This window comes from Mus pahari, chromosome 1, assembly GCF_900095145.1.
Source record: "Mus pahari chromosome 1, PAHARI_EIJ_v1.1, whole genome shotgun sequence".
NCBI classification, from domain to species: Eukaryota; Metazoa; Chordata; class Mammalia; order Rodentia; family Muridae; genus Mus; species Mus pahari.
This window is the reverse complement of record NC_034590.1, coordinates 144,710,048-144,722,592: the sequence shown is the minus strand read 5'-3', so window position 1 is coordinate 144,722,592 and position 12,545 is coordinate 144,710,048. Positions and strand designations below refer to the sequence as shown.

Here is a 12,545-nt window from a genome sequence, read left to right as displayed (position 1 = left end):
AAAAAAAAAAAAAAAAAAGAAGAAGAAAGAAAATATCTTTTATGAAACTCCTCACTATCTACAGTGAGTACAGGACAATAAAATATCACAAAATGCAAATTTTCTGATTTTAAAATAATCCTTAGGTTATACAATAAAATACAATTTTGGCAAATGATAATAAATCACATATTAAATAAATAGTATAAATTTTATATAATAATAGATTTTATGCATAAATACTTAACAAATATTTGGTATTTACTATTAAATAATAAAAATAAATGTGATAATAAATTGAAGAAAAACAGTTTATTAGTATATGAAACAATTACTAACCTTTCTCATTGTGCCTTAATAGCAACCTAATCTCACATCCAAATTAGCCCAAATAAGTCCCCTGTCCTTGATTCAACTGTCTCTTCAGTATGAGAGGTGTTAGTGAGCACACTGTAGCAGGTTTTTTTACTGTTCTGATGCTGTCTAACTGGGAGATGGACAAGAAAGGTGGAAGAGAATGACAAAGGTGTGGGTGTTTGGTGGGAAGGGACGGGAACCTTCTCTGATCTTAAAAAGTCAAAAAGATGTTTTACTTAAATAGGATTTTCCAATATACAAAATTTCCTCCCATGATTGACTTTTAGTGATGATTAATATTGAAATTTATTTATATGAGAAGTGACAATATTCTTACCAAATCTATTAGAACAGTTTCTATTTTCACAAAAGAAAATTCCTCAATTTTATGTTATTTACCAAAGCCAATAATCATACTGTAACTATGAGTGAATTTGTGCTTGTTTACTGTCCTAATGGTGTTCATATCATGCCCATTTTATAGTTAGTTACATAGTACATACAGGAGATTTGCATATATTTCACACAGTTGGATCGCACTATGGTCTGTTCTGTGAGTTTCATAACCTCCCTCTGAGTTTGGCACCTGACGTTATTGAAATAAAGCTGAGGATGGGACCCTAGTGAACAAGTAAAAGTGCAAGGTTTCCAGCCATGCTTGAGGACAAGGCAGATCTGTTCTCCTGCCACTTCACTTTGACAGCCATCAAAGGTTATGAACTTGAAACTGCTAATGGAGTACAAACACTAGGTTTACAAACCCTACCTTAAGTCCAGCACAGAGACATTGACTGTGCTATGTCACTCAGTCTGCTTCACTCGGAACAGAAGTAAGGTAATATTTTTATGGGATCACGCTCAGATTTCCCCCTTTTGCACATGAATCTTTATGCAAAACGGAAGCTTGCACAGTGAAATGGTTACTAAGTGGAAAACCAGAGTATAAGTTAGTTTTCACCCCAAGCATCCCTGACCTCATGAACTCAGACTATAAAACGATTACTTACTTTGCACGTTCTGTTTAAATAGCAATCTGATCTCATTGCCCTCAATGTGAAATTGAGGAAGATAATCAAAACCTTACAGTAAATATTTACAGTTCAATATCATGGATAAAAGGGAAACAAAACAACAAAAGGTACAAAAATGAATAATATTCCCTAGTGTGTATTAATAATGTTCTTTTAAAAAAAACTGAAAAGAACGGGCTGATCTGAAACTCAAAAATAATTGTGCTTTTCATCAAATTGAAAAATGTGTTATTTATCAAAGTATAATTATTGAATCACAAAATCCTATGAGATTACATTAAATGAAGGCTAGTGCCACTTATAATTTTTGTATCCTATCTCAGTTTATTTGGTTTGGCTTTAGCTAAGCATTGTGGGTAGGTTACTTTGTAAATAGAAAAGCAGCTTGTGGGTCTGCAAAATCCAAAATGAACATTTTTTTGAGTAGCTCATTCCAGCAGATTCTGACATTTTGCCTCAATACCACAGACTCCAGGTCCTGGCAAACAATGTTTTATGATTTCCAAAACTGTGAAAGCTTTGAATTGGAATATTAATTCTCTTAAGTCTCAGTACGAAGTGACCCTTCCCATATATACATAAATATATATAATATCTGTATGAAAATAAGAGGTGGCATGTAATAAAATTTTTATTGTTGTGAATTTTAGAACAACTATATTGTTCATAAATGGCATGGCCTGAAGTAATTAAGTGGCTAGGCTAGGAAGAATGACTGTAAAATATGCATGATATTCTGTGACATTTTCTATAACAGCAGACACAATGCTTTATTTTCATATTCTCAGCACTTTTCCTGCAGAAAGAATGATGGCAAAAAGTTTAGAATGCACGGAAAGAAAGAAGGCAACTTCCAATCACTTCACTGTGGTTTGCTGACTTACAATATATGTTCTAAAAGGAGAACCAGAAGACCAACTGCATTTAGATTCTGAAACCCTCAAATGAAAATTCCTGAGGATGAAGTTGTCAGTAACCAGAATGAAACTAGTTTATATCTTTATCTAAAAATCTGTCTTCCACTCTAGTAAATGTTTAGTAGAGAGATATTTATAGTGCCTGACATAGTGCATAGTGGGCTTGCAGTCAACAATGCTTAAATTAACTAAGCCTTCATTATATCAGAAAACAGTTTCTACAGCTGAACGTGCTAGTTCTTTTCATAATGGTGTGGTTAGAACTTGTTGCTATAGAAACAACCAAATGTCATTTCAGCTTCAAGGAAGCCTCAGGTAGAGAAGAGTCGGGGGAGAGTTTGCAATACAGTGATTGTCAATCATAAGACTTCTTGAGGAGCCAGTTGCATCTGCAAGGCTGAAGACGCTGACTTTGGTCACTGAGGGAAGGGAGAAGAGAGGCAAAGAGGTAATAGAAGATTACCAGGATCCAGAATGTAAACATCTTTTTATCCTGGCAGAATGTTCTTTGTTGTTACATAGGTAGGGAGTCAGAAAAAGAGAAAAGAAACAAAGACACAAAATCACCTCTCCCTGAATCTGGGGAGAAAACAGAACTCATTCACTATGCATGAGGGACAATGGCTCACTGGGCCTTCCCAATGCCAAGGCCTTTAGAGTAGAATCTGTCCAATGTGGAAAGGACAACCACGAAAGCCTAAAAACTTGCTCCTAAAATCTGCCTCGATTATTTGCATCTCCTCTGGGAGCAAACTAAGATGAAGTTGTGATCAATTAAGTGATATTCTGCTAATAAAATAGTTACTTCTATGTAATGCACCGACTGTTAGTATCCCATATCTAGGAAGTATGAAGATCAATTGGTCCTGCTCAGTGGAAACTTTATTTCCCTTGAACACCAATGCTTCTGAAATTCATCCCATAAACTTAAAAGAAATCTATGCATATTAACTACAGATAACTTACTAACTGTTTTTATTTGGGTAATAGTTGGTTTGTATAAAAATAGCTTAATACTAAAATTTTCAACAAAATACAACATCAAGTGATCATAGAAAAAATTCATTTTTCATATTTAATTCTGGATTAGATTTAACATTAAGAAAGGTATCCAAGTTTAGTGATACATGTCTATAACTCCAGCTCTTAAGAAGCCTAATAAGGTGGGTCACTAGTTTGAAACTATCCTTGGTGATAGGAAAGTTATCCAAAATGAAGGATTTTGTTCATTTCCAAAGACAAATGGCTAAATCTTCAACCTTCTAAAACAGATTTCTTTCTGAAAAAAAAAAAATCACAATTGGCACTAGGGTTTCAAAAATACACACCTTCCTTCAAAATAAAACACTTTAGTTTGTGAAATGATCCACTAAATGTTCTCTTGTTTTGTTTCTATCTTCTGCTCTGAGACACAAAGTCAGAGAGTATTGTTAGTGTTATACTGTCCTGATGTGTCCAGGCTGAAGTGTAACTCAGTGGTAGAGCATATGGTTAGCAAGGGAAAGACTCATGGTGTGTGTGTGTGTGTGTGTGTGTGTGTGTGTGTGTGTGTGTGTGTGTGTGAACAGATACATAATTACATACAAACACAAAAGATATACTCAGAGATATCTCAAAAGCCTTTTAAAAACCAATCCTATTGTGTTTTTGCAGTTCTCTTTTATATACTAGGTATTGTGTTAAGTACTTTCTATCATCTAATCTCATGTTTTAAGAGCCCTTTAAGGCAGGGACTATTATTATTCTCATTTTACAAGCAAGCAGATGCTGAGGGAGATTAAGTAACTTGAGTAAGGTCATACAGATGTCAGAACCAAACTCAGACCCAGATTTTTCTGGCTCCAGAGATGCCTCTCAGGATAAAAGAAATATTTCCCCAGGGAACTCCTACATAACTACAACTGCTGAAGTCTGTCATCAATAAACTCTAGATTTATTGCTTGCCAGAAGTACTTCTGAAACTGTGCTTCCAGGCTTAACGACAGCCATGCCTATGGAGTCCAAGTGCACACTCAATTTGTTCCAGGGGGAGTAAAAGAAGACCACTCCTGTGATGACACTATCACACAAAAGGAATGACTCTCAAATAGTAAATTGTCAAGCTCCATACTAGCTTCCTGTGGGGACTATTTATAAAAACTTGGTCTTTTGGTTCTATGCCTGCATCCTTTTTAAGTGCAGCAAGAACAGCTATTCTGGCTAAGATAGCTTTATTTTTGTGCATCCACAGAGCTGGAAGACCTGGTCTTGGGAGTTAAGTCAGTACAGTGCATGAGCTTTCTCTTGAATTCAACATAAAAGTAAAAACAATAAGTAAACCAAGGGCAGTTTCCCTTGATCTGATCAGTTACGAGTTGCCCTCCTAACTTCCACTGCACATGAGCTATATGGTGGCAAACCAGGATGAAGCAGTGCTCTGTAATTAGCTTCAAGCAATGAACTTGTGGTAGAAAGTTGAGACTTAAGCAAACGTTGGCGTGAACAGTGTTGCTATTGACTACAGTATTAGCAACGAACACACAGTAGTCGTGAGGACAGGTGCTTTGTTATCAGCATCACGGTATTCTTTAGCATGCCCAAAATGTCAATACCAGGTGAAGAAGACAACAGTAGGGGACAGAACCAATCCCATGCAAAACAGTGCACACATCATGAACTACAAGACACTTTCACCCAGCATGTTGCATAGCCCATGAATTTGATTTTAAGGTGTTAATCTCTGCTACTCGTGAGAGGAGAACGTTATCGGACTTTGCTTGACTGCCTTCCTAGAGGAGACCAGAAAAGCACATACGGAATATAGTTCTGCCCAAGGTCCAAGCCAGGAAGAAAGAAAGGAATAGGATTATGAAAACAGTAATTGTTGTTTCTCAGGATACTGACAACATAGTAATTTGTTTCATATTATATTCTTATGAAATTACCAAATCTAACATGGGGATGTCTTCATTAATAGTTGATAATGCCCACATAAGAACAAGTCACAGAATCTGGACATTCAAAACCCATGAGATATAGTTCTTACCTCACATTTTATATAATCACATTATGTATAATCTAGTTATTAATTTTATGCTGTGATTATTTAATAATAAAGTAATTGCTTCTTTAATTAGGATATATAAAATGAAGTAGCATTCTCCATATCCTTGAATTGATCTTCCCTTGTGGCAACTTCCCAAGCCAGTAGTAGCAACCATATCAGACTTAACCTTCAGCACAATATCCAAGCCTCATGAACAGTAACTCATTAAAATCTTCAAAAAAAAAATCCCAGAGTATTTTCCTGTTTCATGACCTTGAAGTAGGATGCTAGGTAAAGGCTTATAACCAGAGACATAAAACTGCTATCATTGAAAAAAAATGATAAACTTTTAGAAAATCTTTACACAAAACCACACTGTTAATTAAAAGAGTAAAGGAGTAAAAGCCTCTGGGGAGAAAGCCTTTGCATTCCACTTGCAAGGTTCACACCCAGAACATCCATATAAGGAACTACTACACAGTAAAGTCAGACAACATCAAACGCTCAGAGTTTTATTTATATATTTATATGTATGTATGTATGTATGTATGTATGTATGTATGTATGTATGTATGTATCGCTTCTCAGCCCTTTGGCTAAGATCAAGTGTGTGTGTGTGTGTGTGTGTGTGTGTGTGTGTGTGTGTGTGTGTGTGTGTGCTTACATGAATAAACATGTAATATTGTATATATTAGGTGCATATGTCATATATATTAGATGTATAGATATATATATTCTAGCTAAAATGGAACTGTTTATGGTTTCCTCTGTTATAGAAAATCAAAGATTGTTGTAATAATTGTAATAGCCATTTAGCCATTTCATTCTTACATGTCTATAGTCTTCTCCTTTACCCAAGCTTACAGTTATTACAACAGAAAGCAAGTCATGTGTATCTTAGACTGACAAACCAGTAGTAGCTTCCAGTGGGAACCAAAATCAAATTCTCTGAGGAGACATATTTCTGTCAGGTGACATAAAACAGCCACACTGTCCTAACCTGTAAAGTGCCCCTAAAGCTGCTTTCTTTTCTCTACTTCTTACTCTCTAAGTAGATTCTAAATAAAGTGACTCTGCCGTTTAGAATTTGCCTCTCTGCCAGTACTGAGAGTGAAATGAGAAAGCCTGCTTCCTCTGTCTGCTTTAAGCCCCTCAGGTCAGTATGAGAACCTGACATACAGTAAGCAACCCTGATGGATGACTATTTTGTCACCAAAACCAGAAAACAGGAAGAATACATAGTATCTGCCCTTGAAAATAGAGTCCAAAACTAGAGGACTGAGTCACAGTAGGAAACTAAGAAAATTAAATTACTTAATGTTACTCAGATGTACAGCCCAAGTCTTCTGTTCTTGCCCTCTCCTCCTCTCCTTTCCTGTCCACCCACATGTGCACAAATGTGCATGAAGACACAGATGCAAGTACCACACAGTCGGAATAGGTCCCTAACTAATGAATTCTCTTCCCCCCACACTTTAGGATTTTTACTCCCATGATAATCATAAATTTTATCTTATAATTTACATGCATACATATATATTCTGTATACATATATAAAATGATAGATTAATTGAAGATTATGTACTATTAAAGTACATATTGCACAAACTAAAGATACTGTGTAATCCTGTTCACTCACTGTTAGTTGAAGCTAGTGGGCAGATGGTAGCATTCAAGTAAAAGGTGATTATACAGATTATGTACTTTCATTTGAGCCTTGCTTGCTTTATGGTTGTGTGTCTTTTTTTTTTTTTTCCCATAATGAGACAGGGCCTCATTATTGCAACCCTAAGCTGTCCTGAAACTTACTACACAGATTACATGGCCTCAAACTCATAGTTATCTGCCTGTCTCTGCCTCCAGGGTTCTAGGATTAAAGTGATGCACCACCACTCCTAGGCTTCGAGTATCTTATTCTATACCTTGATACTTGATAATTATTATTTTCCTTTCTGGAATATATGTACACATTTACCTACATAACTGACATCCTTCAAAGTTAATTTCTTCAGCCCAAGAAATTTCTTTCAAGCAAAACGGGGCTGGTTTTAGGTCTGACCTGTATTTCAAAAATCAGAATCTTCACACCCTAAAGCTGACGTTTTTTGATAAGTGAGTCTGTTGAGAATTGCATAGTTTCAGTCAGAAGTCTTACCTCCCACACCCCATCGGACAAGGTGTTTACGGTTAGTTGCTTTTTCTCTGTAGATACCAATTACCTTTTCAAAGGGCTACCCAAAGGGATTTACCACTTGACGGTTTGCTTAAACTTTAGCTAAGTGTACAAATATGGTGGAGGTGAGATCCAATTTGGCTGTCGACCTACTTGACCCTTAGGTTTTAGATTTGAAAGAAAGCATTTCAAGCCTTCGTGTGTACTCAGTAGCTCACAAATTTGTTTGGTTTGTTGATTGCTTTGTTTTCAGTTTTCTTAATTTAAAGATTGTTTGGTTGTGGTTTTAATTCCACAAATGGACAATTTGGGGAAATGAGCTTAATTTCTTGAATTTCAGCTCTCACCTCTTCTCTTTCAGAAAGTGGCAGGCATAACTCAGTATCAAGCCATAACTTGAAAAGTGCATTAAATTAATAAAACAGAGATCCTTCATTTTTTTTTAATATAATGGGGCTAATGTCAGATGGGCATTTGTTTATTAAGGAGGTAAAGCTTCCTAAAAAGGCAGACAATGATGCTTGGAAGAAGCATTTCCTCCTGAGTGTAAAATAATCCTCAATGCCTGAGAAAAGTCAGTGTCTGAGTTCATTCTGGAACTCAGTTTACCAGGGTGATTGAGGTGACAACAATGTGTCCTTGTCTAAAAGTGAGAATTCTAGCTTCATCGAGATGAGTCCCCATAATTAAACCTCTCCAATTTGTAGTTTTCTGGAAATGTGAAATAAGAATATTGAAAAATATACAACAATATCAACCAACCAGACCCCCTAGAGCTCCCAGGGACTAAACCACCAACCAAAGAGTACACATGGCTCCAGCATACATAGCAGAGAATAGCCTTATCTGGCATCAGAGGGAGGGGAGGTCCTTGGTCCTGTGAAGGCCCAATGCCCCAGTGTAGGGGAATGCAAGCGTGGGGAGAGGGAAGTAGATGGGTGGGTCAGTGGGGGAGCACCCTCATAGAAGCAGGGAGAGTGAGGATAGGATAGGAGTTTGTGGAGGGGAAACAAGGAAAGGGGATAACATTTGAAATGTAAATAAATAAGATATTCAATAAAAAATAAAAATATGTAACATGTATTTTACCAAGACTTTGATGAAATTCAACACTAATTCTAAAACTGTTTGGCCAACTATGACTCTAACGATATTTGTAGTTTTTACTGACGTGTGGGACTGTTATTGTGCTTCAATAATGTATTGAATATTCTTCCCACCTCTTTATACTTCTAAAGCCACTTCTCTGAGGGCTGACCTAAGGTCCTTGATAATAGGAAGCTCATTTAGACAGAGATCTTTCTCATTGCATGAGTCTTTTCCAAGTAGTCTACTTCCTTAGTGTGTTCCATAAACCTTGTTGGGACTTGCTGAGGAGATGTAGCAGGGGTTGCCCCATCATACTGATGACTGAGGTGTGGCTGTCTGCCTAAAATCTACTACTGTGCAACAATAGAAAGATGGCAGACAGGCAAATCAAGTGGCATAGAAATAATGACAGGGCCATAAGAGGTGAAGAATCGGTCCACTTACCTATGACATGGAAATAATACTCAACTTTATAAGACTGTAGTTTTAATCATGTGAAACCTCATGATGATAATTAGCAAAAGCATTCAACACAGTTAGATGGAGAGTAAACAAAATCCACAATGGTAGCAGACAGCCCTTGACAGCAAAAGGGATGTGTGGCTAGAGCATCAACTAAGAGCCAGAGTTTGAGAGACTCGATCAGTAGGTAGTCTAATGGACTCAACTCTTCAGTTTACTGAAAGCAACTGTGCCAACATTCATAAACATTCTGGAAAGAAACTAGAGCAAAGAGCATGTCACATTCCCTTTCAGGTTTCATGGCGAGTAAGACAGGAATGCTGTAGACAGTTGGGACTTGTTTAAAGGAACTTTGCAGTTGATGACTAAAAGGGAAGATGATGGTTTTGAGGTTGTTTTTGATTTTTCTTCCACAGTAATTAGTGAACGCCAGAGGCAGCAACTGACAGCTGTGAGCTACTCCTCTCGCTATGCTCTGGGCCTCTTTTATGAAGTAGACATGAAGATTGATGTCCCTTGGTCCTGCCGCTACCTCAGCAATCACCCCTCCATATGCTTCATCTCCATTGATAATAAGAAGCGCAATATAGGTTAGTACTCTCATGATTTCCCTTAAACATAGGAGCAGTGGTGGATGTAGGTTGAGGAAAATGGTGTCTGAGTGTTCCCATGGTAAGCAGACAAGTGTTTAACTCCAACCCACAGGAGATAAAACTTACTGTCTCATTTGCTCAGTTATGAAATACACAGTGCAACCCAGAAAGGTTTCTCAGACAATCATCCATCATGGGGGTTGTATTATTGAGTTCATAAAAATAGTGTCTGAAAGTTTAAGATTTCAAATTGACCTATGTTCTATTGCATTAATTTGGATTGATGTATATGCAAATATTTTTCTTATTGTCTGTATTTTAGTGAGATTCCTTTGGGTTATTTGTTTGTTTATTTGTTTGTTTGTTTTTTAGTTTAATAACTGCTAAGCTTCCCTGGCTAGATTAAAACGTGAATTTTACCATGCTATTAAATCTATCATATCCATATTATTTTGATGTCTGTACATATTTCATTTTTTAAATGAGGCAAAATTGGTTATGATTAAAGTGTCTGGCAAATGTTTCATGAGAAACTTCCTAGGGTTCAGTAAACTCTACACTTTACCTTTTGGTAGAAAACAGTTTTAAAACTTAAGTTTGATTTACAAAACCATGTGTTTTAGAGGCAGAAGCAGCCAACCTGGCCTTCAGAAGGAAGGAACAGGGAGAGGAAGAGATGGAGGAAGAGATGGAGGAAGGGAAGGAGGGATGGAGGGAGGGAGGGAGGGAGGGAGGGAGGGAAGGATGGAGGAAAAGAGGGAGGAAAGGAGGGAAGAGAAAAAGAAGTTAAGTAAGAAAGGAAGGAAGAAAAAAAGAAGGAAGGGAGAGAGAGAAGGAAGGAGGGAGGAAGAAAGATTGAGTCACAGGAAAAGGTAACTGATTCATTTTAGAAAAGAAACATGAGTGTGCATTCGTAGCTGTGAGATTTTGGTGATGCCTAGGGTAATGCTTTTCATAAATAAACTGCAATGATCTAAGATGACAAAACTCGCAAGAGGAACTGCAGTGGAGTTTGTTATGGTGCTTCACTGCACAGCGATGCTTTCATCAGTCCATTAGTTAGAAGTCTTGCCTGATAAAATCACAGACTAATGTCTCTTGGCTTGCCAGAATTTTATGATAGGTCTAGGCTGCTTTTTCTATCAGAGCACACAATCTAAGAAAAATGTTTCTTTTATAACTTAAAACTCCCCAAGGGCTGTGTTGCTTATGTTAACATGATACCACATCTATATACAATCAGCAGCTCATGAAATGCCCTGTAACAGCTATGGACGTTAGCTGTTACATGTGATCGTCACAACTCTACAGCTGCTTTGTTCTGAGGAAATGAAAATAATCCCTGATCCTCTCAAGTTATATACCATGAATAAGACATTATCTTTGGGGGTGTACCTTCGTAAGATGGAATGTCTATTAGGATATATATTTAGCCATACATAACAAAAAAAAATAGGCATGTTTAAACAACATGAGGTCATTAAATAATCCAGTATGAAAAACTGATCTATTTCATAGAGTGATATGTTAGAAACATAGATTGCTGCTCAGTGGTAGAGCATTTGTCTGATACAGGCAAAGCTCTAGGTTAAATCCTTAGCACAAAATAAAATGAAGAAAAAATTCATAGATTTAACTCTATGCTGATCAGTATTTTTATTACTATGACAAATACCCAAGAGTTCAACTTCCAAGGAGGCTGACTGTCATAGCATTATGTACTCTCATAGATAGATACAGATGTGCACACACATGTTTAGAGACAAGAGTCTCATTATGTAACCCTAGATAGCCCAGAACTCACTATGTAGACCAGGCTAACCTGGAACTCCATAGATATCTGCCTGTCTGCTTCCTGAGTGCTGGAATTCCAGGCTCTGCTGCCATACTCAACCTATCTTCCCATTTTTATATCTACACAAAACTGAAAAGGGAACTATGAGAGAGAAAAACAAAACAAAACAGGATTTAAGAAGGAGCCATACAATATGTGAGACATGAAAGTGGAATTACCAGGGACAAGAAGGCACAGTGAGGAAAAAGAGCAGTCAGGGACAGAGGGTCAAGCAAAGCACACAGTAATGTTTTCTACCAAGAAAGTCAGAAAAGAAAGAGATAGTCCTATCCCTGAGCAGACTAAATTTTCTCTACAAATGAGGTGGGAGGGCGTGGGAAAGCACCCGCACTAAACTGAAGTAAAACTTTATAAAACTGAATGGATCTGAAAAGGTGAAACATAAGATCAAGAATTTCTCATGGCTGTCAATTTTTTAATAATAGATATTTAAATTTCTCTTAATATCAACAACCACACAATTTTAAAACGGAGGAGCCAGATGAGTCAGAAACCATGTTTTGTTATGTTTCAAGTCACCAAGAAATATCTACCTTTCTTTGTCAATTATATGGAAATTAACCTATTATGCATGCATTAACTTGTGTAATACCTGAAGTGATAACTTTTCTTAACATAAAATCTTACTGCCTTCACTTAAGCACTTTTATTTTTTTCTACCAGAGTCCACAGTACTAAGTGTGTCAAGCTAACTTAACACAATATCGATGCATTTATAAAGCAATTCCCTGTATTTTAGCAACAGTGACATCTAATTGGGCAAGTAAGGTTCATGTTGTTGTTTCTGTATCTACACCCCGTATCTAGACTTTAGGCTAATTTCTTGAATCAAAAACTAGTACCGTTCCTCAGAAAACTGGACATAGTACTACAAGAGGATCCAGCAATACCTCTCCTGGGCATATACCCAGAAGATGTTCCAACTTGTAGTAAGGATATATGCTCCACTATGTTCATAGCAGCCTTATTTATAATAGCCAGAAGCTGGAAAGAACCAAGATGTCCCTCAACAGAGGAATGGATACAGAAAATATGGTACATTTACACAATGGAGTACTACTCAG

The 12,545-nt window shown here is 36.9% G+C and overlaps 1 protein-coding gene across 1 annotated transcript in view; it reads left to right on the top strand.

Annotated features, from left to right (window-relative positions):
• The window catches only part of Rnls (renalase, FAD dependent amine oxidase), a 626,870-nt gene that overhangs the window by 560,171 nt on the left and 54,154 nt on the right, over positions 1–12,545 (top strand). Inside the window, exon 5 of the mRNA XM_021192765.1 lies at positions 9,450–9,623. Within this exon, the coding sequence (XP_021048424.1) occupies positions 9,450–9,623 (174 nt within the window). The remainder of the gene's footprint in view (positions 1–9,449; positions 9,624–12,545) is intronic.